Source organism: Pristiophorus japonicus, chromosome 2 (assembly GCF_044704955.1).
Source record: "Pristiophorus japonicus isolate sPriJap1 chromosome 2, sPriJap1.hap1, whole genome shotgun sequence".
In the NCBI taxonomy this organism is placed as follows: domain Eukaryota; kingdom Metazoa; phylum Chordata; class Chondrichthyes; family Pristiophoridae; genus Pristiophorus; species Pristiophorus japonicus.
Genome location: NC_091978.1, coordinates 24,236,817 through 24,263,902, shown reverse-complemented (window position 1 = coordinate 24,263,902; position 27,086 = coordinate 24,236,817). Strand labels below are relative to the sequence as shown.

Below are 27,086 nucleotides of genomic sequence, written 5' to 3'. Positions count from 1 at the left end.
GAACAGAGGAGGCTGAGGGAAGATCTCATTGAGGTGTATAAAATTATGAGGGGTCTGGATATAGTGGATAGGAAGGACCTATTTCCCTTAGCAGAGGCGTCAACAACCAGGGGGCATAAATATAAAGTAATTGATAGAAGGTTGAGAGGGGATTTGAGGTGACATTTCTTCATGCAGAGGGTGATGGGGGTCTGGAACTCACTGCCTGAAGGGGTGGTAGATGCAGAAACCCTCACCACATTTAAAAAGTACTTGGATGTGCGCTAGAAGTGCCGTAACTTACAGGGTTACAGACCTAGAGCTGGAATGTGGGATTAGGCTGGATAGCCTCTTGTTGGCCGGCACGGACACGATGGGTCGATATGGCCTCCTTCCATGCTGTAAACTTCTATGATTCTATGATTCTATGATCCCTAGAGGGCAGGCAGCAATAATGAGTACCATAGGGAATGAGGGAGTGGGAAAAGGATGGAGCTGATGAACAGATTTGTTCATCTGAACTCCGATAACAGTCAAGTGCTGGCCCGTTGGAGAAACAGAACACCTCTGGGTTCTGGAAAGGGAAATTAAACCTGATGCTACAAGAAAAGGAAAAGATGAGGGAACTTGATGCTTGCCCCTTTATTTTACACTTAAAGCTTGCCTGCATTGGGTTTTAGATTATAAACACACACACATGCACACACACACTCGGCCTTCTACGTACAAAAGGTCAGTGTGGCAAAGCCACGGTATGTTTGATTCCGGGAAAGCATTCACGTTTTTCTGAGTGCACCGATTTCCTCGATTTTGTGGTACAGCATCTTTTCCCAGTCTTCTCCTCGCCTCATTGCCGTACAGCGCGTCTCCATGGTCTCCAGAGCACGTATCTCAGGTGGAATCTCTGGAGTTAGCCCAGCTTTCAACACGGCCTCCTGGAACTTAGCAGCTGAAGCAGTCGCGAGGCAGCATCTCAGGACGCTAGGTGCAGAAAGAATTAGCGGTCAGGAAAGCGATTTTGCTTTGTTTAGTTATTTCTGGACAACAATGACAACGAAACAAAGGCTTTTTATAGCACCATTTTAAAATGTTATTCTGTGTGCTCCTTTGTCAAATCATCCCTTAATCTCCTCTATTCTAATGAAAACAGCTTTTTCTGATTGCTTTATTTTCCCCTGCCCCTGACTTCCCACCATAACCATCCTTCCTTCCTTCCTAATTTGCATTAAACGAAGGCTCCGTCTGCCTGTTCGACCAGGAGCTATTCCAAGAACATCAGGGGGTCTTCATAAGAACATAAGACATAGAAGCAGTAAGCCATTTGGCCCTTCGACCTTGCTCTGTCATTCGACAAGATCACGGCTGATCTTCTACCTCAACTCTACCTTCCCGCCCGATCCCCATTTCCCTTGATTAGGGTCCAAAAATCTATTGATCTCTGTCTTGAATATACTCAATAACTGAGCATCCACAACCCTCTGGGGTGGAGCATTCCAAAGATTCACAACCCTCTGAGTGAAGAAATATCTCCTCATCTCAACCTTTCACCACTGCCCTGGTCAACATTCCTCCCTCAATTGACACCACCAAAAACAGACTAGCTGGTCATTCAAGGAAACGGGGGTAAGCCATTCAGCCCCCCGAGCCTGTTCCTCCATTTAATTAGATAATATCTTAACTCCATCTACCTGCCTTGGTTCCGTAACCCTCAGTACACTTGCCTAACAATCTCAGTTTTGACATTTTTAATTGACCCCCAGCCTCAACAGCTTTTTGGGGGAGAGAGTTCCCGATTTCCAATGCCCTTTGTGTGAAGAAGTGCTTCCTGTAATCACCCCCTGAATGCCTAGTTCTAATTTTAAGGTTATTCCTCCTTGTCTGGACTACCTTGTCAGAGGAAATAGTTTCTCTCTATCTACCCTATCAAAATCAAGGGAATCAAGGGATTATGGAGATCGGGCGGGAAAGTGCAGTTGATGATCAGCCATGATCTTATTGAATGGTGGAGCAGGCTCGAGGGGCCGAATAGCCTACTCCTGCTCCTATGTCTTATAATAATAGGAGCAAGAGTAGGTCATACGGTCCCTTGATCCTGCTCGGCCATTTAATATGATCATGGCTGATCCGATCATGGACTCCGAGCCCCTTCCCTGCCCGCTTCCCATAACCCCTTATTCCCTTATCAGTTAAGAAACTGTCTATTTCTGTCTTAAATTTATTCAATGTTATGTTATGTTCTTATGTAAATCCTTTAATCATCTTAAACTGCTCAATTAAATGTCATTGCTGCTGGCGCTGTATGATACATTGCTGCTTATTTTGCCCACATAATGCCAATCAGAGTAATTCAGTGTATGTGAAGCACTTTGGGACATTTCTTCCATCAATAGTGAGGTGCAATATGAATAAAGCGCCTTGCTTTGCAGTCTGAACAATTCCAGTTTGTTCGTTACACCAATTAAGGTTTAATTGGTTCTATGATTGACAGGATGACTAATACCATTACCTGCTTGGGCCCAGGTCCGATTGCTGATAATGGTATGTGACAGCGACAGCAGAGTGAGGGCATAGCAGATACTGATTCTCTTTCCAACAGCGGAGCATAGTCTCAATCACCTTGTCATCATTCACAGTGCAGGAACTGAGAGCGTGTGACAGCTGCATGATAACAAGAGAGGCAACAGGTTAAAGGTCATCTCAGTGACTTAGCAAATGCTCATAGTAACGTCCAACGGCCATTTGTGGTCTCCTCCCTCCTGTCCTTGAGCACATAAATCTAGGCTGACACTCACAATGCAGTACCAAGGGAGTGCTGCACTATCGGGGGTGCCGCCTTTTGGATGAGATGTTAAATTGAGGCCCCATCTGCTCTCTTAGGCGCCATTGCGAAGAAGAGCAGGGAAGTTCTCCCCGGTGTCCTGGCCAATATTTATCCCTCAATCAACATCACTAAAAAACAGAATACATGGTCGTTATCACATTGCTGTTTGAGGGAGCTTGCTGCGCGCAAATTGCCTGCTGCTTTTCCAACATTACAACAGTGACTACACTTCAAAAGTATTTAATTGGCTGTAAAGCATTGAGGACATGAAAGGTGCTATATAAATGCAAGTCCTTTTTTTGTAACCTCAAGTATTGAATATATAGCTCGTTTTATTGGTTCCCTCAAGGGTTTAGTGGGACCCCTTGGTCTCCTAGCCTCTAAAGAAACAAGCTCAACTTCCTGAAACATTCCGTCTAACTTGGGTGTCACCGGAGTTGATCGCCTTACAAAGTAATGCATTCCTTCCCATGAATATAGTGACAGTACAGCAGATGTTCAATGGATTATACTGTTCGTAAAAGATAATATCTTACTAATTATCCAAGTACAGACCTTTATGAACAATGCTTCTGGCAGATTGGCTTTGCCCAGTTTCTGGAATTCCTCCATTAACGTTTTTATTAAGGTGCTATCCTTGTCTGACAACAGCCAGAAAATTCTCTCCATGTTGTACGGCTCCTGCAGAAGAAAGAAAGGATTGTTATAAATAATTCTCTGTTTGCCTTCTTCCTCTCTGTGCTGTCTCTGGAGGCTGATGACGAGCGCACTCTCCATTATCTGCACGACCTGTGTCCCATGCCCATCCATTCTATCAAGTCAGCAAGCTCGTCTTTACCTTCCTCTTGATTTATTACCATCAACTTTTCCACACAAGACTAAACTCTAATCACTTTCTATGTGTACCCATAATATGGAACATAACCTGCCATCCTTACCTGGTCTGGCCTATACGTGACTCCAGACCTACAGTGTGGTTGACTGAAATGGCCCAGCAAGCCAATTGTACCAAACCGCTACATCAGTGGTTCAAGAACATGGCTTATCACATCTTCTCAAGGGCAATAAATGCTGGCCTTGCCAGCGACGCCCACTTCCCAGGAATAAGAACATGAGAAATAGGAACAGGAGTAGGCTATACGGCCCCTCGAGCCTGCTCCGCCATTCAATAAGATCATGGCTGATCTGATCATGGACTCAGCTTCACTTCCCTGCCCGCTCCCCATAACCCCTTATCGATTAAGAAACTGTCTATTTCTGTCTTAAATGTATTCAATGTCCCAGGTTCCACAGCTCTCTGAGGCAGCGAATTCCACAGATTCACAACCCTCAGAGAGAAGAAATTTCTCCTCATCTCAGTTTTAAATGGGCGGCCCCTTATTCTAAGATCATGCCCTCTAGTTCTAGTCACCCCATCAGTGGAAACATCCTCTCTGCATCCACCTTGTCAAGCCCCCTCATAATCTTATACATTTCGATACGATCACCTCTCATTCTTCTGAACGCCAATGAGTAGAGGCCCAACCTACTCAACCTTTCCTCATAAGTCAAACCCCTCAGCCCCGGAATCAACCTAGTGAACCTTCTCTGAACTGTCTCCAAAGCAAGTATATCCTTTCATAAATATGGAAACCAGGTGTGGCCTCACCAATACCCTGTATAACTGTAGCAAGTCTTCCCTGCTTTTATACTCCATCCCCTTTGCAATAAAGGCCAAGATACTATTGGCCTTCTTGATCACTTGCTGTACCTGCATACTATCCTTTTGTGTTTCATGCACAAATACCCCCATGTCCCGCTGTACTGTAGCACTTTGCAATCTTTCTCCATTTAAATAATAACTTGCTCTTTGATTTTTTTTCTGCCAAAGTGCATGATCTCACACTTTCCAACATTATACTCCATCTGCCAAATTTTTGCCCACTTAATGAATATTTTTTTAATGATTTCTTTCTTTTCTTATTCTAGTTCACATTCTTCATACACTATGGTTCATACATATAGTTAAAGCCACAATACATTTACAAAGGGGGGAAATAAAGAACATTGTTTATTTTTAATTCATTGTATTTTTTGTCTTTGGCTCTGGTTGAAGGGGTTTTGTTCCATAAGAGCATAAGACCATAAGAATAAGGAGCAGGAGTAGGCCATACAGTCCCTCAAGTCTGCTCCACCATTCAATAAGATCATGGCTGATTTTTGACCTCAACACTTTCCCACCCGATCTCCATATCGTTTGATTCCCCTAGTGTTCAAAATGTTATTCATCTCATCTTTGAGATGAGACGTTAAACCGAGGCCCCGTCTGCTGTCTCATGTGTATGTAAAAGATCCCATGGCACTATTTTGAAGAAGAGTAGGGGAGTTATCCGAGGTTTCCTGGCCAATTTTTATCCCTCAATCAACATAAAAAAGCAGATTATCTGGTTATTGTCCCATGGTCCTGAAAGGCACTATATAAATGAAAGTTTTTCTTTGAAAATATTCAATGACTCAGCATCCACAGCCCTTTGGGGCAGAGAATTCCAAAGGTTGACAACTCTAAGTGAAAAAATTCCTCCGCATCTCAGTCTTAAATGGCTGACCCCTTATTCTGAGATGCCCCCTAATTCTAGACTCTCCAGCCAGGGGAAACAACCTCTCAGCATCTACCCTGTCAATTCCCTTCAGAATCTGGTATGTTTCAATGAGATCACCTCTCACTCCTCTAAACTCCTGAGAGAATAGGCCCATTCTACACAATCTCTCCTCATAGGACAACCCTCTCATCCCAGGAATCAATCTAGTGAACCTTCGTTGCACCATCTCTAATGTCCTTCCTCAGATAAAAATCTTCAAAGGGATATAGATAGGCTAAGTGAGTGGGCAAACATTTGGCAGATGGAGTATAATGTGGGATAGCGTAAGATTTTCCACTTTGGCTGGAAAAATAAAAAAGTTAATTATTATTTAAATGGAGATAACTTACAAATGGCTAAATTACAAAAGTACAGAGGGATCTTGTGCATGAAACACAAAAAGTTAATATGCAGGTACAGCAGGTAATCAGGAAGGCAAATAGAATGTTGGCCTTTATTGCAAAGGAGATGGAGCATAAAAGCAGAGAAGTTCTGCTACAACGGTACAGGGTATTGGTGAGGCCATACCTAGAGTACTGCGTACAATTTTGGTCTCTGTGTTTAAGGAAGGATATACTTGCATTTGAGGCTGTTCAGAGAAGGTTCACTAGGTTGATCCCTGAGATGAAGTGGTTGACTTATGAGGAAAGTTGAGCAGGTTGGGCCTATACTCATTGGAGTTTAGAAGAATGAGAGGTGTTCTTATTGAAACATATAACATACTGAGGGGGCTTGACAAGGTAGATGCAGAGAGGATGTTTCCCCTCGTTGGGAAATCTAAACCTAGGGGCCATAGTTTCAGAATAAGGGGTCGCCCATTTCAAATTTTGATGAGGAGGAATTTCTTCTCAGAGGGTTGTAAATCTGTGGAATTCTCTGCCCCAGAAAGCTGTGGAGACTGAGTCATTGAATATATTTGAGGTGGAGATAGATTTTTGAATGATAAGGGAGTGAAGGGTTATGGGGAGTGGGCAGGGAAGTGGAGCTGAGCCCAAGACCAGATCTTATTGAATGGCGGAGCAGGCTCAACGGGCCAAATGGCCTACTCCAGCTCCTATTTCTTATGTTCTTATAAGGTGACTGTGCACAGTACTCCAGGTGTGGTCTCACCAAGGCCCTGTACAATTGTAGTAAAACTTCCTTACTGTTGTACTCCAACCCCCTTGCAATAAAGGCCAACATGCCATTTCCCTACCTAATTGTGCAGGTTAATCTCAGTGTTCAGTTCAGCTGACTACTGGTTATCTCTAGTCTTTTTTTTCTCAATTCAACTCATCTCAAAAATATATATTTTTTGTTAAATTTATATTATTTTCTTGATTACCTTTCATTGCATTTATTTATTTTGCTTGAATCATTGTGTGGCAGAAAGGTTGAGGAGTGCTGACCATGTTGGATGTCTCGAGATAACAGGGTGCCTCAGCCTAATTGCCTTGCTGAGCGGAAGGAGGTGAGGAGGTGAGGCCCAGGGAGCTCAGGAGCCCCTTATCTCCTCAACAGGGCTGGTGGTGGGAGGTTGGGACTTCTGCTCCCATTACTGTTTGTTCTCAACTCACCAAATCTCTCCGTTGAGCAGGCTTGGTTCTCAAGTTGGAAAAAAGGGATCACACACGCGTAAGAATTCGGCGAAAAATTTTTTTGGACTTTTTGGACATTGCTACTATATTCACTGTACAGCAGAAGAGCTGGCTGGGGCAAGTGACATGATAGGTCCAAGTCAGCATGGATTTGTGAAAGGGAAATCATGCTTGACAAATCTTCTGAAATTTTTTGAGGATGTTTCCAGACGAGTGGACAAGGGAGAACCAGTTGATGTGGTGTATATGGACTTTCAGAAGGCTTTCGACAAGGTCCCACACAAGAGATTAATGTGCAAAGTTAAAGCACATGGGATTGGGGGTAGTGTGCTGACGTGGATTGAGAACTGGTTGTCAGACAGGAAGCAAAGAGTAGTAGTAAATGGGTACTTTTCAGAATGGCAGGCAGTGACTAGTGGAGTACCGCAAGGTTCTGTGCTGGGGCCCCAGCTGTTTACATTGTACATTAATGATTTAGACAAGGGGATTAAATGTAGTATCTCCAAATTTGCGGATGACACTAAGTTGGGTGGCAGTTTGAGCTGCGAGGAGGATGCTATGAGGCTACAGAGTAACTTGGATAGGTTAGGTGAGTGGGCAAATGCATGGCAGATGAAGTATAATATGGATAAATGTGAGGTTATCAACTTTGGTGGTAAAAACAGAGAGACAGACTATTATCTGAATGGTGACAGATTAGGAAAAGGGGAGGTGCAACGAGACCTGGGTGTCATGGTACATCAGTCATTGAAGGTTGGCATGCAGGTACAGCAGGCGGTTAAGAAAGCAAATGGCATGTTGGCCTTCATAGCGAGGGGATTTGAGTACAGGGGCAAGGAGGTGTTACTACAGTTGTACAGGGCCTTGATGAGGCCACACCTGGTGTATTGTGTACAGTTTTAGTCTCCTAACTTGAGGAAGGACATTCTTGCTATTGAGGGAGTGCAGCGAAGGTTCACCAGACTGATACCCGGGATGGCGGGACTGACATATCAAGAAAGACTGGATCAACTGGGCTTGTATTCACTGGAGTTCAGAAGAATGAGAGGGGATCTCATAGAAACGTTTAAAATACTGACAGGTTTAGACAGGTTAGATGCAGGAAGAATGTTCCCAATGTTGGGGAAGTCCAGAACCAGGGGTCACAGTCTAAGGATAAGGGGTAAGCCATTTAGGACCGAGATGAGGAGAAACTTCTTCACCCAGAGAGTGGTGAACCTGTGGAATTCTCTACCACAGAAAGTTGTTGAGGCCAATTCACTAAATATATTCAAAAAGGAGTTAGATGTAGTCCATACTACTCGGGGGATCAAGGGGTATGGTGAGAAAGCAGGAATGGGGTACTGAAGTTGCATGTTCAGCCATGACCTCATTGAATGGCGGTGCAGGCTCGAAGGGCCGAATGGCCTACTCCTGCACCTATTTTCTATGTTTCTATGTTTCTATGGTCCAAACAAGTTTAACTTGGATACACATCAGCTGGGCAAGAATGAGAATGGCTGAAAGCAGGAACATCATGGTTGATGAATGCCTTTTGTGTCGTGGAATGGGAAGCAATCAGTGAGACATTAAGTAAAGTGGCCGAGGTTTCAGGCCATTGAAAGGCAAAGGTAAGCTATTTGACCACAGACTCATCGGAGCCACACATCGAGATACAGCCCAGTTGACAAAGGAACAGGCCAGAGACTTGAGTTTGCTTTTTCAGTTGCACAGCCTCAGAGAAGGACAGTTGGACTTTTGGCACGAGAAGATGCATTTTTGCAAGAAGAGAGGCAGTCTTGGCTGCCATCTCTCTCTCTCTCTCTCTCTCTCTCTCTCTCTCTCCTCTTCTACGCCTGCTTGCAGCGCACAAGGACAGAGCACTCCATCTGGGACGGAGAGAAGAAACACCAGAGAGCCTTGCTACTTCGACTGGGAAACTGACCTTAAGATTGGACTTGAAAAAGCAGTTTGGTACGGACCCTGAAGATACGCCTCATCGGGAGAAGCAGCGAGTCAGCCAGAGGGGTAATTGGTGAGCATTTATCCCAGCCCATGCATCATTAAGACCACTGCATAGTGTGAAAGGGTGTTGTGTGTCCCAACCAAGCCTTAGTGGTTTTAATGGGGAGGTTTTTGCAAGGATCATAAGCGTATGCACATTCTGTTGGACAGATCCAGTGGTGCAATTTTGAATCTGAGCAGGGGTGTTTTAGACATGGGTACTTCGTGTTAGGGGCCTGTTTAGACAAGCCAGACTGTGTGTTGTACTGTGGTTGTTTGTATTACACTACCAGGGTGTGTTTTTACTGGGTGCAGGTGTGTTTTAACTTGAATAAAAGCAATTTGACGGTAGAGACTGAAAAGATCTGTCTATGACTGTATATTGCTGTTCACGACAATAATTCCGGTGTCTAGAACTATTGTAAGAGGGGTGATTCAAAACCACCAGGGGCAAAACCACTTACACACACGACTGTACAACTGGACACTGCCATCAGGAATCAGTCAAAGCAATTTTCTACGAGTGGGGTAGCCCAGGAATTAGCCCCAACATTTGCATACCTGAATGTCAATGGATGGTGCCAACGAAGCTTTAACTGAATCGGCCAATGAGAAGTCACCATTCTGAATGGTTCTGTGAATTATGTCATTTTCGTTAACGACAGCGACTAGCCGGATTGGGAGACCCATCATCTGAGCGATACATCCAGCTGGGGTGGGGAGACGGGGACAGAATTAAAGAAATAAAAATACAATTAAACACATAAGTCTAAAGGAACAAAGAACTTGCATGGCAACCCCAACACACCATAATTGCTATGACAATCTGCTTTCTCATGGTCCATAGCAACCAGGTATGCACAACTCCCGAGCACACTTGACAGAATGCTGGGAGCGCCAGAATTATGGGATGGCTGTGCATGGCCACGGAAGTTAACAGAAAGAGGCCATTTGGCCGATCGGGTTTTTGCTAGCTATTTGCTAGCGCAATCCAAATCTTATCCTAATGTCAGCCGTGGCTCAGTGGTTGCAGAAAGGCATCCGACTCAGAAGATTGCGGGTTCCACAGACATGAGCATATAATCTAGGCCGACACTCCCAGTGCAGTACTGAGGGAGTGCTGCACTGTCGGAGGTGTTGTCTTTCGGATGAGACGTTAAACCGGGGTCCTGTGGATGCAAGCGAAAAGAATAGCGTAATGAAAAGTACCAATGCCCCCTAGTTCTAGACTCTCTAGCCAGGGGAAACAATCTCTCAGCATCTACCCTGTCAATCCCCTTCAGAATCTGGTACTTTGCAATGAGATCACCTCTCACTCTTCTAAACTCTTGAGAGAATAGGCCCATTCTACACAATCTCTCCTACTTAGTATATTCAGCAATTTAGTATACTGTATTCGCTGCTCACGATGTGGTCTCCTCTACATTAAGGAGACCAAGCTTAGATTGGGTGACCACTTTGTGGAACACCTCCGTTCAGTCCGTAAGCATAACCCTGAGCTTCCGGTCGCCTGTCACTTTACTTCTCCACTCCATTCCCACTCTGACCTCTCCGTCCTCAGACTCCTGCACTGTTCCAATGAAGCTCAATGCAAGCTCGAGGAACACCACCTCATCTTTCATTTAGGCATTTTAAAGCCCTCTGGACTCAACAGCGAGTTCAACAATTTCAAACCATAACCTCTGCCCATATTTTGCACCCTTACCTCCTTTTTTTTAAACCCCCCACCCCCCCGATCTTATGTATTTTTTCTCTCTGTTTCCAATGGCAGCTGGTAATTATTCTGCCATTCACATCCTATCTAGACTAATTTTTTTTAACGTCTGCCATTACCATCTCAAGTCGGCCCATCATCCCTTTTGTCTCTCAAATCTCTCCTGTCTCCCACCATAACATAGACCTTCCCTTTTGTTCTTTTCTCCCCTCCCCCTTTCAGTGCTCCTTAAGAATCTGTTCATTTCGAACATTCGCCAGTTCTGACAAACTGTACATAAGAACATAAGAAATAGGAGCAGGAGTAGGTCACCTGGCCCCTCGCGCCTGCTCCGCCATTTAAAAAGATCATGGCTGATCTGATTATGGACTCAGCTTCACTTCCCTGCCCGCTCCCCATAACCCTTTGTTCCCTTATCGCTCAAAAATCTGTCTATCTCTGCCTTAAATATATTCAATGACCCAGCCTCCACAGCTCTCTGGGGCAGAGAATTCCATAGTTTTACAACCCTCAGAGAAGAAATTCCCCCTCATCTCAGTTTTAAATGGGCGGCCACTTATTCTGAGACTATGTCCCCTAGTTTTAGTTTCCCCTATGTGGCAATATCCTCTCTGCACCCACCTTGTTAAGCCCCCTCATTATCTTATATGTTTCGATAAGATCACCTCTCATTCTTCTGAACTCCAATGAGTATAGGCCCAACCTACTCAACCTATCTTTATTAGTCAACCCCTTCATCTCCGGAATCCACCTAGTCAACCTTCTCTGAACAGCCTCCAATGCAAGTATATCTTTCCTTAAATATGGGGACCAAAACTGTACGCAGTATTCCAGGTGTGATCTCACCAATACCCTGAACAGTTGTAGCAGGACTGCTCTGCTTTTATACTTTATCCCCCTTGCAATAAAGGCAAACACTCCACGTACCTTCCTGATTAATTGCTGAACCTGCATACTCACTTTTTGTGTTTCATGCACAAGGAGTCCCCAGGTCCCTCTGTACTGCAGCACTTTGCAATTTTTCTCCATTTAAATTATAATTTAAAAAAATTCTGCCGAAGTTGATAACCTCACATTTTCCAACATCATATATCTGCCAAATTTCTGCCCACATAGCCTGTCTTTATCCCTTTGCAGATTTTTTGTGTCCCCCTCACAATTTGCTTTCCCACCCATCTTTGCATCATCATCAAACTTGGCTATATTACACTCGGTCCCTTCATAGAAACATAGAAACATAGAAAATAGGTGCAGGAGTAGGCCATTCAGCCCTTCGAGCCTGCACCGCCATTCAATGAGTTCATGGCTGAACATGCAACTTCAGTACCCCATTCCTGCTTTCTCGTCATACCCCTTGATCCCCCGAGTAGTATGGACTACATCTAACTCCTTTTTGAATATATTTAGTGAATTGGCCTCAACAACTTTCTGTGGTAGAGAATTCCACAGGTTCACCACTCTCTGGGTGAAGAAGTTTCTCCTCATCTCGGTCCTAAATGGCTTACCCCTTATCCTTAGACTGTGACCCCTGGTTCTGGACTTCCCCAACATTGGGAACATTCTTCCTGCATCTAACCTGTCTAAACCCATCAGAATTTTAAACGTTTCTATGAGGTGCCCTCTCATTCTTCTGAACTCCAGTGAATATAAGCCCAGTTGATCCAGTCTTTCTTGATATGTCAGTCCCGCCATCCCGGGAATCAGTCTGGTGAACCTTCGCTGCACTCCCTCAATAGCAAGAATGTCCTTCCTCAAGTTAGGAGACTAAAACTGTACACAATACTCCAGGTGTGGCCTCACCAAGGCTCTGTACAACTGTAGCAACACCTCCCTATCCCTGTACTCAAATCCCCTCGCTATGAAGGCCAACATGCCATTTGCTTTCTTAACCGCCTGCTGTACCTGCATGCCAACCTTCAATGACTGATGTACCATGACACCCAGGTCTCGTTGCACCTCCCCTTTTCCTAATCTGTCACCATTCAGATAATAGTCTGTCTCTCTGTTTTTACCACCAAAGTGGATAACCTCACATTAATCCACATTATACTTCATCTGCCATGCATTTGCCCACTCACCTAACCTATCCAAGTCGCTCTGCAGCCTCATAGCATCCTCCTCGCAGCTCACACTGCCACCCAACTTAGTATCATCCGCAAATTTGGAGATACTACATTTAATCCCCTCATCTAAATCATTAATGTACAGTGTAAACAGCTGGGGCCCCAGCACAGAACCTTGCGGTACTCCACTAGTCACTGCCTGCCATTCTGAAAAGTACCCATTTACTCCTACTCTTTGCTTCCTGTCTGACAACCAGTTCTCAATCCATGTCAGCACACTACCCCCAATCCCATGTGCTTTAACTTTGCACATTAATCTCTTGTGTGGGACCTTGTCGAAAGCCTTCTGAAAGTCCAAATATACCACATCAGCTGGTTCTCCCTTGTCCACTCTATTGGGCCCGCTGAGATTTCCAGCATTTTCTGTTTTTATGAATGAAAAGTACGGTCACTGTACAGTTAACCAGAGTTAGTCAGCTCCTGTGCAAGGCAGGATACTCCGTCTTATTCTTGCCCGTAATGTTGCCTGCTGCTCCTGTTGGTACAACAACCTCCACCAAAGGGAGGGGGGTCTCCTTCATCGAAGGGCTGCAGTGGAAGTAGGCGTAGAAGTAGTGGGCAATCTGCACCATGACCCGGGCCCAGTTGATGGAATTTAAGCTCATGATATTGTGTTTCTTCACAAACTCTGTGTCAGCAAACACGTTCCGGATTGGCTCGTCCAGCTCATCACTGGTGCCGTCAACTGAAGAAAAAGCGCAGGGCAGTGTAAAAATACATAGAAATACAGAGGTTGCAACACAGAAGCAGGTCATTTGGTTATAACCAGCAAGTAAACAGTCCTAATCGCACATATCCCTACCCTGTTCCCATATATCTTCTTCATCTTTTTCTTCATCCACTTATCCAATCTAATTAGTAATGGTGATACCGTTTCTGCCTCAGCCACTGATGAAAAAAAGAAAGGAAAAGAAAAGAAAAGAAAAGAAAAGAAAAGAGAGGGGAGGAAGGGAGGGAGGGAGGAAGGGATGGACTTGAATTTATGTAGCACCTTTCACGACCACCGGATGTCCCAAAGCGCTTTACAGCCAATGAAGTAATTATTGGAATGTAGTCACTGCTGTAATGTAAGAAATGCAGTAGCCAATTTGGGCACAGCAAGCTCCCACAAACAGCAATGTGATAATGACCAGATCATCTGTTTTTTTTTTGTAATGTTGATTCAGGGATAAATGTTGACCCCAGGACACTGGAAATAATTCCCCTACTCTTAATAGTTTGCACTGACTGACATATTTATGCTCACGCACAGACTCTACACCATCACTATCAACTGCCCAGCGATGAACAAGACACTATTTATCACCGTCAACCCCAGGTATCGTACTGAGTGACCTGGAGTGGGTAGACCAGAGTTAGACTGTCAGTTCCCCGCATCGCGATCTACCCAAGGAAATGCGGGGCTCGGTTAAATCTCTACTCACTGTAAAAAAAAAAGTTAAAAATGAAGTTCAAACACATTCTCAGATAGGTTGCAGCTTTGTCCTCCACCCATTGCAGGACACTTCATTACAGAGGGTTACATAGGGCTAGAAATTCGTTTTTTGGTGATAGCGGTAATTTTTGGCCGAAAAAATACCGCTATCACTCCGGTAGTTTTTTAAGGCCTAAGTTTCGCGAAAAAATGCGGGCAGCGGTAAAAATCGGCGTTGCACAAGGATTCGCAGCAGAAACCGCGATCCACACCAACTTTATTCCGAGGCCAATTACCGCTGCGAGAGAGGCCTTAGGAGGGGGAGAAACACCCCAAAAATGTTTTCAAAAACCAAAGAAATAAAACATCCCAAAACATTCACAAGATACTTAACTATCGAATCGCTGAAAAAGAATTAAAAAAGAAAAACTTCAACTTACCTTTTTTGCAAGTCTTTATATCCACCACTGTTCCAAGGGCTGCAACGCAAGTTTTTCCCGGGCGCTTTTTTTCGCGCAGAATTCGGGTCGCCGCTGAGACAAAATTTTGCCGAAAGCGATATTTCGACTCTTGCATGACGGCGGTCTGCTCCCCAGTGGGATTGAAAAACCACCGGCGCAAGTCTTCCCCGAAACTACCGGTTCACCGTTTTTTGCCAAAAACGGCAAAATATCACCGAAAAACCGGGCGCATGGTTGGCGAATTTCTCTATATACAATTTCCAGCATATAATCAGGCCATTTAGTCCAACTAGTCCATTCAGTCCAACCAGTCCATGCTCCACTCGAGCCTCCTCCCATCTTTCCTCATCTAACTCTATCAGCACAACCCTTCTAGTCCCTTCTCCCTCATATGCTTGTCCAGCCTCCCCTTAAATACATCGATACTATTCGCCTCAACCACTCCCTGTGGTAGTGAGTTCCACATTCTCACCACTCTCTGGGTACAGAAGTTTCTTCTGAATTCCCGATTGGATTTCTTGATGACTATCTGATATTGATAGCCTCTAGTTATGCTCTTCTCCACAAGTGGTAACATTCTCTCTGTATCCACTCTATCAAAACCTTTCATCATTTTAAAGACCTCTATTAGGTCACCCCTCAGCCTTCTTTCCTCAAGAGAAAAGAGACCCAACCTGTTTATCCTTTCCTGATATGTATACCCTCACATTTCTGTAAAGCTTCTGTACATCCTTGTAAACCTTCTCTGCACCCTCTCCAGTGCCTCTATATCCTTTTTATAATATTGCGACCAGAACTGTAGGCAATATTCTAAGGGGGCGAAATTCCCTGCGCCGTGACTGGGGGTGGTAACCTGCTGGGGCTGGGACTTCCTACGCCCGGCGCAGAACTCCCGCCCCGGCCGCTGAATTGGGCTTACCTCAAAGGAAGTGGAGCGCAATCTTACGCGCGCCACCTCATTTAGCGGCTGTTCCAGAGGCACTAATGGAGGGAGATGTATCACAGGAATGTGGGAAGGGAGGACCTTGAGACAATCACTATCACTAGGGGGGTAGTGCTAGACAGGCTAATGGGACTCAAGGTAGACAAGTCCCCTGGTCCTGATGAAATGCATCCCAGGGTATTAAAAGAGATGGCGGAAGTTATAGCAGATGCATTCGTTATAATCTACCAAAATTCTCTGGACTCTGGGGAGGTACCAGTGGATTGGAAAGCAGCTAATGTAACGCCTCTGTTTAAAAAAGGGGGCAGACAAAAGGCAGGTAACTATAGGCCGGTTAGTTTAACATCTGTAGTGGGAAAAATGCTTGAAACTATCATTAAGGAAGAAATAGCGGGACATCTAGATAGGAATAGTGCAATCAAGCAGACGCAACATGGATTCATGAAGGGGAAATCATGTTTAACTAATTTACTGGAATTCTTTGAGGATATAACGAGCATGGTGGATAGAGGTGTACCGCTAGATGTGGTGTATTTAGATTTCCAAAAGGCATTCGATAAGGTGCCACACAAAAGGTTACAGCAAAAAGGGGTCAGAGGGTCTAGTAAGGAGGAGGAACTGAGGGAAATCCTTATTAGGCGGGAAATTGTGTTGAGGAAATTGATGGGATTGAAAGCCGATAAATCCCCAGGGCCTGATGGACTGCATCCCAGAGTACTTAAGGAGGTGGCCTTGGAAATAGCGGATATATTGACAGTCATTTTCCAACATTCCATTGACTCTGGATCAGTTCCTATGGAGTGGAGGGTAGCCAATGTAACCCCACTTTTTAAAAAAGGAGGGAGAGAGAAAACAGGGAATTATAGACCGGTCAGCCTGACATCGGTAGTGGGTAAAATGATGGAATCAATTATTAAGGATGTCATAGCAGCGCATTTGGAAAGAGGTGACATGATACGTCCAAGTCAGCATGGATTTGTGAAAGGGAAATCATGCTTGACAAATCTTCTGGAATTTTTTGAGGATGTTTCCAGTAGAGTGGACAAGGGAGAACCAGTTGATGTGGTATATTTGGACTTTCAGAAGGCTTTCGACAAAGTCCAACTCAAGAGATTAATGTGCAAAGTTAAAGCACATGGGATTGGGGGTAGTGTGCTGACATGGATTGAGAACTAGTTGTCAGACAGGAAGCAAAGAGTAGGAGTAAATGGGTACTTTTCAGAATGGCAGGCAGTGACTAGTGGGGTACCGCAAGGTTCTGTGCTGGGGCCCCAGCTGTTTACATTGTACATTAATGATTTAGACGAGGGGATTAAATGTAGTATCTCCAAATTTGCGGATGACACTAAGTTGGGTGGCAGTGTGAGCTGCGAGGAGGATGCTATTAGGCTGCAGAGTGACTTGGATAGGTTAGGTGAGTGGGCAAATGCATGGCATATGAAGTATAATGTGGATAAATGTGAGGTTATCCACTTTGGTGGTAAAAACAGAGAGATAGACTATTATCTGAATGGTGACAGATTAGGAAAAGGGGAGGTGCAATGAGACCTGGGTGTCATGGTACATCAGTCATTGAAGGTTGGCATGCAGGTACAGCAGGCGGTTAAGAAAGCAAATGGCATGTTGGCCTTCATAGCGAGGGGATTTGAGTACAGGGTCAGGGAGGTGTTGCTACAGTTGTACAGGGCCTTGGTGAAGCCACACCTGGAGTATTGTTTTGGTCTCCTAACCTGAGGAAGGACATTCTTGCTCTTGAGGGAGTGCAGCGAAGGTTCACCAGACTGATTCCTGGGATGGCGGGACTGACCTATCAAGAAAGACTGGATCAACTGGGCTTGTATTCACTGGAGTTCAGAAGAATGAGAGGGGACCTCATAGAAATGTTTAAAATTCTGATGGGTTTAGATAGGTTAGATGCAGGAAGAATATTCCCAATGTTGGGGAAGTCCAGAACCAGGGGTCACAGTCTGAGGATAAGGGGTAAGCCATTTAGGACCGAGATGAGGAGAAACTTCTTCACCCAGAGAGTGGTGAACCTGTGGAATTCTCTACCACAGAAAGTTGTTGAGGCCAATTCACTAAATATATTCAAAAAGGAGTTAGATGAAGTCCTTACTACTAGGGGGATCAAGGGGTATGGCGAGAAAGCAGGAATGGGGTATTGAGGTTGCATGTTCAGCCATGAACGCATTGAATGGTGGTGCAGGCTAGAAGGGCCGAATGGCTTACTCCTGCACCTATTTTCTATGTTTCTATGTTTCTATGTAAGATAAAGGTACGCGGAGTCAGAGAAAATGTATTAGCATGGATAGTGAATTGGCTGGCTAACAGAAAGCAGAGAGTCGGGATAAATGGGTCCTTTTCGGGTTGGAAATTGGTGGTTAGTGGTGTGCCACAGGGATCGGTGCTGGGACCACAACTGTTTACAATATACATAGATAACCTGGAAGAGGGGACAGAATGTAGTGTAACAAAATTTGCAGATGGCACAAAGATTAGTGGGAAAGTGGGTTGTGTAGAGGACACAGAGAGGCTGCAAAGAGATTTAGATAGGCTAAGTGAATGGGCTAAGGTTTGGCAGATGGAATACAATATCGAAAAGTGTGATGTCATCCACCTTGGGGAAAAAATCAGTAAAAGGGAATATTATTTAAATGGGGAGAAATTACAACATGCTGCGGTGCAGAGGGACCTGGGGGTCCTTGTTCATGAATCCCAAAAAGTTAGTTTGCAGGTGCAGCAGGTAATCAGGAAGGCGAATGGAATGTTGGCCTTCATTGCGAGAGGGATGGAGTACAAAAGCAGGGAGGTCCTGCTGCAACTGTACAGGATATTGGTGAGGCCGCACCTGGAGTACTGCGTGCAGTTTTGATCACCTTACTTAAGGAAGGATATACTAGCTTTGGAGGGGGTACAGAGACGATTCACTAGGCTGATTCCGGAGATGAGGGGGTTTCCTTATGATGATAGATTGAGTAGACTGGGTCTTTACTCATTGGAGTTCAGAAGGATGAGGGGTGATCTTATCGAAACATTTAAAATAATGAAAGGGATAGACAAGATAGAGGCAGAGAGGTTGTTTCCACTGGTCGGGGAGACTAGAACTAGGGGGCACAGCCTCAAAATACGGGGGAGCCAATTTAAAACCGAGTTGAGAAGGAATTTCTTCTCCCAGAGGGTTGTGAATCTGTGGAATTCTCTGCCCAAGGAAGCAGTTGAGGCTAGCTCATTGAATGTATTCAAGTCACAGATAGATAGATTTTTAACCAATAAGGGAATTAAGGGTTACGGGGAGCGGGCGGGTAAGTGGAGCTGAGTCCACGGCAAGATCAGCCATGATCTTGTTGAATGGTGGAGCTGGCTCGAGGGGCTAGATGGCCTACTCCTGTTCCTAATTCTTATGTTCTTATGGGATGTTCCGCGCTATGCGGATGCTCCGCATAGTGCTGACGCACATCAACGCCCCTCCCCTTCATGTAAATGGGAGGGCCGCCGTGCACCCTGCAAGGCCTTTGGTGGCCTCCACTGGATCACCGGAGCAGCGTGGTGCTGGGGCTGCAGCCCGACACCCAAAATGGAGTGCCAGGCTGCACGATGGCAGCTCCGTCTGCACCTCCCAGTGGTGCTAATGGCAGTCTGAAAAAGGAGCAATTTCGCCCCCATGTCTGGTCTAACCAAGGTTTGATACAGGTTTAGCATAACTTCCCAACTTTTCAAGTCTATACTTCTAAATGTACATAGTATTTACAGCACAGAAACAGGCTATTTGGCCCTACAGGTCCATGTGGGTGTTTATGTTCCACAGAAGCCTCCTCCCACCATTCTTCATCTAACACTATCAATATATTCGCTTTTATTCCCTTCATAAGATCATAAGAAGAACATAAGAAATAGGAGCAGATGTCGGCCATTTGGCCCCTCAAGCCTGCTCCGCTATTCACTCAGGTCATGACTGATCTGATCATGGACTCAGCTCCACTTCCCTGCCCGCTCCCCATAATCCTTTACTCCCTTATCGCTCAAAAATCTGTTTATCTCCGTCTTAAATATATTCAATGACCCAGCCTCCACAGCTCTCTGGGGCAGAGAATTCCACAGATTTACAACCCTCTGAGAGAAGAAATTCCTCCTCATCTCAGTTTCTTCCTCATGTATTTAACAGCCTCCCCTTAAATGCATCTATGCTTTTCACCCCAACTGCTCCATGTGGTAACGAGTTCCAGCTTCTAACCACTCGGAGTGAAGAAACTTCTCCTAAGTTCCTTCTTGAATTTATTAGTGACTATTTAAGTACACTCATGGGATGGGTCCCATTAAATGAGTGCCTATTCCAAGTCTTCACATGGCTTGTCCACGGTGCAAAGTCCCGCGAGTTCTCACAGGCCAAGGAGGGCCGCGAGTACTTGGGTGTTTGGGAGGACCGGGTAGATGTTCATGAGTACAGGCGGCCAGCACAGTCTCACCAAACATGGATGCCACCACCAAGGTAGTGGCGATACTGAGTCATTGTCGTGAGGTATAGGTTAAACACCCTTTAGTCATCATCTGTTGACACGCGTTATTATAACAAACAATACCTCAATGATAACAAACAAAAAAACTAACCAGGCACAACAACAACGATTATTGACACTCACACCCCTGTGTGGAACCTGATCTGGTTCCAATCCCACACCCTGGGGCTCGAAGTGAAATCCCGGGCAGTTTTTGGACAGCTCAGTCTCTTCAACGGTTTCGAGAGATGCTTCTCCTCAGTGTCCTTTTTGACATCATCGACTTGCAGAATCTTCTCGTGGCCCCTGACCCCTTGGAATGGTGACGGCTGATGGCCCCGAGTTCGGCTCTTGCCCACCAGTGGAAACATCTTCTCTGCGCATACCCTATCAAACCCTTTCATAATCTTAACCACCTCCATCAGGCCAGCCCTCAGTCTTCGCTTTTCTGGAGAAAAGAGCCCCAGCCTGCTCAATATTTTATTGATAGGTATATCCTCTCAGCTCTGGTACCATTTCAATAAATCTTTTTTTGCACCTTCTCTAGTGCCTCTAGTGCACGTTTTACACTATCTGCTTCAATTGGATAATTTCGGGCTTGAATTACAATGAATAGTTTGCAGTGCTAAATCTGCTTCATAACCACACAACATGTGTAGTGTAATTGATCTGTGCCTCCAATAATAAAAAATAAATGAACATGGAATCCTGACTTCTATTCAGTCTCTTAAGTTGTATTGATCCACATGTGACCCTGCTGTAATCACTGCCCCGCCCTTTGCGTTTGGTGCTGCCCTGAATACAGTTGCCTGGTTTGTGACTCCCGCTAGTGCCTGTGGGTGGGCGGGGGGGGGGGGGTGGGCCGGTAAGGGGTTACCGACCGGGTGCGGCAAAATCACCGATTGGACTTCCCTGGCGGTTTTGCGCTGACATCATCTGGTGCGCAGCGCCCCGTTACCGCCCTGGGTGTGATATTCGCTCCCGCCCTCTGCAGCATCATCGGGCATCAATAGCGACAGCTGCAGGAGGCATGGTCACCTCGGCTGGCTGTTTGGGGAGCGATATTTCAAGGCAGTGGTGGTCAGGTCGGGCAAAATGTATTTATCGCCCCAGTCCTCCTGCTTTCTTTTGCCCCCTCTGATTCCTCAGCCCTGCACTCTCTCGGAATGCTTGGGGCTATTATGCACATAGCGCAGGCCCCGTGGCCCCACAGAGACAGCAGGAGGATTGATTCAACCCAACATTGGCCCTTCCCTTTAAGCGAGGGAAGGAGCCTGTACAGACAGCCCTCACAGACGATACCGCAATCTCACTTCCTTTAGCGCTCTAAGGGAAATGGTAGCGCTTGATTTAACGCCCCACTTCCCTCTTGGAGAGCTAAAGCAGAAGTTCTTGGCACCAGCAAATCTTTGCCGCCCGCCGTTACTTTAGCGCTCCTTGCAAAGTTACCACCCCAAATGGGGCACTTCGCAATTTCTAGCCCATAGAATCATTCGGCCCATCATGCCTGTGCTAACTCTTTGAAAGAGCTAACCAATTAGTCCACCTCTCCTGCTCTTTCTCCATAGGCCTGCAAATATTTCAAGTATAAGTATTTCATTGGCTGTAAAGCATCCTGAGGTTGTGAAAGGTGCAATTTAAATGCAAGTTCTTTCGTTCTTTTTTCATTATTGCCAATATAAGGTTTGATTTTGCAAGGCCCCTTGCCATTGACAGGGCCTCACACAAGGCCAGTGTATGTGGGATAATCCAGGCACACTTGCCTGTTATTTTCCGTCTGTTGATCTCTCAGCCTACGATTATCCGCTAAGTGGTGACTGCGTACGAGGCTCTACCGATGGGAAAGGACCTTGTAATGCTCACCCTACAATCATAGGCAGTCCCTCGGAATCGAGGAAGACTGGCTTCCACTCTAAAAATGAGTTCTTAGGTGACTGAATAGTCCAATACGGGAATTACAGTCTCTGTCACAGGTGAGACAGATAGTCATTGAAGGAAAGGGTGGCCTTACACTAAACATCCGTAAGACAAACATCCTCCACAAACCTGTCCCCACCGCACAGCACTGCCCCCCAGTCATCAAGATCCACGGCATGGCCCTGGACAACGTGGACCACTTCCCACACCTCGGGAGCCTCTTATCAACAAGGGCAGACATTGACGACGAGATTCAACACTGCCTCCAGTGCAGCCTTCGGCCGCCTGAGGAAGAGAGTATCTGATGGTCTACAGGGCTGTAGTGATACCCACCCTCCTGTATGGCTCAGAGACATGGACCATGTACAGTAGACACCTCAAATCGCTGGAGAAATACCACCAAGGTTGTCTCCGCAAGATCACCCTACAATGTCAACTTGAGGAATGGCAAATGGTCACAAACCTGAAAAAACATGGATGTTGTCTTCAATCACGGTTGTCATCTGCAGCTCTTGAATCAGACTGCAGCGGCCATGTGGCAGCAACACGATGATATTCATGCTCTCTGCCCCGCGGATACTCTCGATGGCAGAGCTGCCAGTGTCTCCGGATGTCCCTGCGGTTGAGATGAAATCTATTACTTTTTCCTTTACTGAGGTAAAGGCCCATAGCACAAGGCATAAACACAGTAGAAAGAAAACACGGTTAATCAAGGATAGCGATTATGTGGATTGTACTCTCTTGTCCGTATCCTAACTCGCACCAAGTCCCGTTCACTCATTGCCCATGTGCTCGCTAACCTACTTCGGCTCCAGTTCTACCAACGCCTCAACTTTAAAATCCTCATCCTTGTGTCCAAATTCCTCATGACCTCGCCCCTCTCTATCTCCTCCAGCCCTCTGGGAACTCTGCGTTCCTTCAATTTTGATCCCTTGTGAATTCACCATTTCCTTTGCTCCACAATTGGCAGCTGTGCATTCAGCCGTCCAGACCTAAAGTGCTGGAAATCCCTCCCTAAATCTCTCCGCCTTTCTCTCCTCCCTTACAACACTTCTTAAATCTCTTCAACTAAGCTTTTGGTCAGTCTACTTCTTTGGCTCGGAATCAATTCTTGTTAGCCTGCTTACATTCCCGTGAAGTGCCTCACAACGTTTTACTGTTAAAAGTTGCTGTATGAATTCAAGTTGTTGTTGCTGGCTGATTCACCGTTTTAAGGGCCGAAGAAAGAATTAGTTACTGCAGGAGATTGTGAGATGAATCTTCGTTGCAGTGCAGTACGCATGTTGGATAACGAATGTGTAGGACTTTGTATCTGATGCTTAGAAAGAAGATAAAAGAAACCTCAGAACAATGATGGCCATTGTAGAAAAAATAGAAGCAAGAACTGCAGTCCTCACCTTGAATATTGTGTTCAGTTTTGGTCTCCTAATCTGAGGAAGGACGTTCTTGCTATTGATGGAGTGCAGCGAAGGTTCACCAGACTGATTCCCGGGATGGCAGGACTGACATATGAGGAGAGACTGGATCGACTGGGCCTGTATTCACTGGAGTTTAGAAGGATGAGAGGGGATCTCATAGAAACATATAAAATTCTGACAGGACTGGACAGGTTAGATGCTGGAAGAATGTTCCCGATGTTGGGGAAGTCCAGAACCAGGGGTCACAGTCTAAGGATAAGGGGTAAGCCATTTAGGACCGAGATGAGGAGAAATTTCTTCACTCAGAGAGTTGTTAACCTGTGGAATTCCCTACCTCAGAGAGTTGTTGATGCCAGTTCATTGGATATATTCAAGAGGGAGTTAGATATGGCTCTTACGGCTAAAGGGATCAAGGGGTATGGAGAGAAAGCAGAAAAGGGGTACTGAGGTGATTGATCAGCCATGATCTTATTGAATGGTGGTGCAGGCTCAAAGGGCCGAATAGCCTACTCCTGTACCTATTTTCTATGTTTCTATGTTTCCATCTCAATGATTAGTCACTATTACAGGAAGATTCCAGCTTGTGACAAACCACCCACTAACTGGTTTTAGCCTTTTGAGCTATTGTCACACAGGCAGGTTTATTCGATAACTAATTAGTAAAACTGTAGCTATAATCACCATAATTTGTTCGAGTGTTAGACCGGGTGATAGGGTTAATCAACATTTTGGTTTGTTTGGGGGTGAAATTCATTATCGTTTCTCGCACTTGTTGGAGGTGAGTGTGGAGGAGACAAGGCAGAGGGGTTTAAGAAGATGGTTAGCAGTAGAGAATAATAGCCGGGGGTTATTTTTGCATTCCAAAACGATCCTGAATTAATGGGGGTTTTGGCAGATGAGAGCAGGGCCCAATAGTTCTATATGTGGTCCAGTCAGCTCTGGCAGTGAATGGCTAAACCAGTTGTCCACCATGTCCGTTGAAATCTGCATCCCTTGGCCTTTAGGGAGGGAAGATCAGGGCTGTACCAGGGTGGGAGAGACTAATGGTTTTAATAGGGACTAGGGCATCAAAGATGGTGATGAGGGTGTGATTGGGCAGATCAATAGCTGCAGAGATGTCATGGTAAATACAGAGCCAAAGGCTGGACAGTTGGAAGTTGTTAAGTGCAGTTGTAAGAGAGTTGGGGAGAGATTTTCCAGGGGTGGTCACAGAAGGAGGTCGAGTTGGGGGGTGAGGGGGGAGGTGAAAAGGGGATGTGGGTGGAAAGCGATTGACACGATGGGAGTAGCAAGGCCACGAGAGATGGCAAGGTCGAGGGGCTGTCCGTGAATATAGGTTGGGGAGTTTACATGGAGGGAGAGATTAAGGGAGGATAGGAGGCTAGTGAACTCAGAGGAGAGAGAGCATGATGAATTGAGATGGAGGTTGAAATCACCGAGGATGAGAAGTCGTTCGGTGCAGAGGCAGAGGGAGGAAAGTAGTGAAGAAATATCGGTAATAACATTTTGGTAAATAAAACATTAGTAACATAGTTAGAATTGTAAAGCTGAGAAGGGTTGGCCAGTGTCAATGCTTCCTCTAGTAAATCTATTCCTCCTATGCATATCCTTAAAAATGTCAAACAAAGGGGGCTGGGTGGTGCTCTGCATCTGGCATAACATTTCACATCTGTGTGAACCAAAATAATGAGCAAAATGCTGAGAAACCAGCCCAAAAAAAGCTTACAATCGAAAAACGGCCCTGACATGTAAACATTAGTTACTTGCTATTGAGGGAGTGCAGCGAAGGTTCATCAGACTGATTCCCAGGATGGCGGGACTGACATATGAGGAGAGACTGGATCGACTGGGCCTTTATAGAAGGATGAGAGGGGATCTCATAGAAACTTACAAGATTCTGACAGGGCTGGACAGGTTAGATGCGGGAAGAATGTTCCCGATGATGAGGGAAGTCCAGAACCAGGGGACACAGTCTTAGGATAAGGGCTAAGCCATTTAGGACTGAGATGAGGAGAAACTTCTTCACTCAGGGAGTTGTTAACCTGAGGAATTCCCTACCGCAGAGAGTTGTTGATGCCAGTTCATTGGATATATTCAACAGGGAGTTAGATATGGCCCTTGCAGCTAAAGAGATCAAGGGATATGGAGAGAAAGCAGAAAAGGGGTACTGAGGGAATGATCAGCCATGATCTTATTGAATGGTGGTGCAGGCTCGAAGGGTCGAATGGCCTACTCCTGCACCTATTTTCTATATTGAAAGTGCAGCGGGACATGAGCTTCTGATGTAGGTTGTTGATTTTTCCCTCACTTTAAGTACATAAAGACCTGAATTGTCCTCTGATTACTGATGCTCCTGTACTGTATTTCCTTTTGGGTTCTCTGCTTAAGAATTCATAGCAACACATTGCTAGTTGGTTTATGAACAAAGGTTTGACAATCACACTAAACATTACTAGTCCACTGGGCTCACAACTGCATACCTCATCGTTAATGACCTAGACCCAACTGACTGGGGTTTTATTCAGTCTTGTGAATATCACGTGACTGGCTAAGCCACTCACAATGCAACAGTTCTACAAACCTACGAGCACCCTCCCAGGTGCGTACATTAGAGCTCCTGCCAGTGGAAACAGTTTCTCCCTATCTATTCTTTCAAAACCTCTCATAATTTTCAATAGCTCTATTAAATCTCCCCTTAACCTTCACTGCTCTAAGTCTCTCTACGTTACTGAAGTCCCTCATCCCTGGTACCATTCTGACCAATCTCCTCTGCACCCTTCCTAAGGCCTTGACGTCCTGCCTAAAGTGAGGCCCCAGTTGTGGCCTAACCAGTGATTTAGAAAGCGATTTGTGAAATAAACCAACCTCAAAGGTTGTCAAGAGAGGAACATGTCTCTCCTTGTATTCCACTTACCGACTAGAATAGTAACGTGCTTATTTCTCTTTCTCAGGAAATACTGGAGCAGCTGTCCGACACATGACATTGCGAGGTCCTTAAAGGCATAGGTCACGCCATGCCACAGCTCCAGAACGTTCAGCCCATTTTTCAAGGTAGCTAGTTCTATGATGTTCTTGTGTCGAAATCTCCTGAACGCCTCGTTGACCAGGTCTGAAAATTGAACAAAAACCATTTACATTGTAATTGGGTGCAGTGTAATATATTTGCTTCATGGGTTGTTTGCTTAAGAATTCATAGCAAAACATTGCTATTAAGAACTAGTTGGTTTATTAACAAAGGTTTAACAATCATACTACACATTACCAGTTCATCGACCAGGCTCACAACCAGCTGCCTCATTGTTGATCCTCCAAACCCAACTGGCTGGAGTTTTATTGAGTCTTGTGAACATCACATAACTAGCTAAGGCACTCCCAATTCAACAGCTCCACCAACCTGTGAGCATCCTCACATGTGTATACAGTATGACAGTGTGACAGTATTTTCTGTTCCTCAGAGAGCTGTGGAAGCTGGGACATTGAATAAATTTAAGACAGAAATAGACAGTTTCTTAACCGATAAGGGAATAAGAAGTTTTGGGGAGCGGGCAGGGAAGTGGACCTGAGTCCATGATCGTATTAAATGGCGGAGCAGGGTCGAAGGGCCATATGGCCGACTTCTGCTCCT

At 45.3% G+C, this 27,086-nt stretch overlaps 1 protein-coding gene across 4 annotated transcripts in view; it reads right to left on the bottom strand.

Annotated features, from left to right (window-relative positions):
• Positions 1–606: 606 nt before the first annotated feature.
• The window catches only part of thnsl2 (threonine synthase-like 2), a 46,691-nt gene continuing 20,211 nt past the window's right edge, over positions 607–27,086 (bottom strand). For all 4 annotated transcript variants that reach the window (XM_070861236.1, XM_070861251.1, XM_070861259.1 and 1 more), the window contains exons 3-9: positions 26,376–26,570; positions 22,507–22,659; positions 13,270–13,500; positions 9,540–9,688; positions 3,356–3,481; positions 2,486–2,637; positions 607–960 (exon numbers count right to left, since the gene is read on the bottom strand). In XM_070861236.1, coding sequence (XP_070717337.1) covers positions 756–960; positions 2,486–2,637; positions 3,356–3,481; positions 9,540–9,688; positions 13,270–13,500; positions 22,507–22,659; positions 26,376–26,570 — 1,211 coding nt within the window. In that variant the 3' untranslated portion in view covers positions 607–755. The remainder of the gene's footprint in view (positions 961–2,485; positions 2,638–3,355; positions 3,482–9,539; positions 9,689–13,269; positions 13,501–22,506; positions 22,660–26,375; positions 26,571–27,086) is intronic.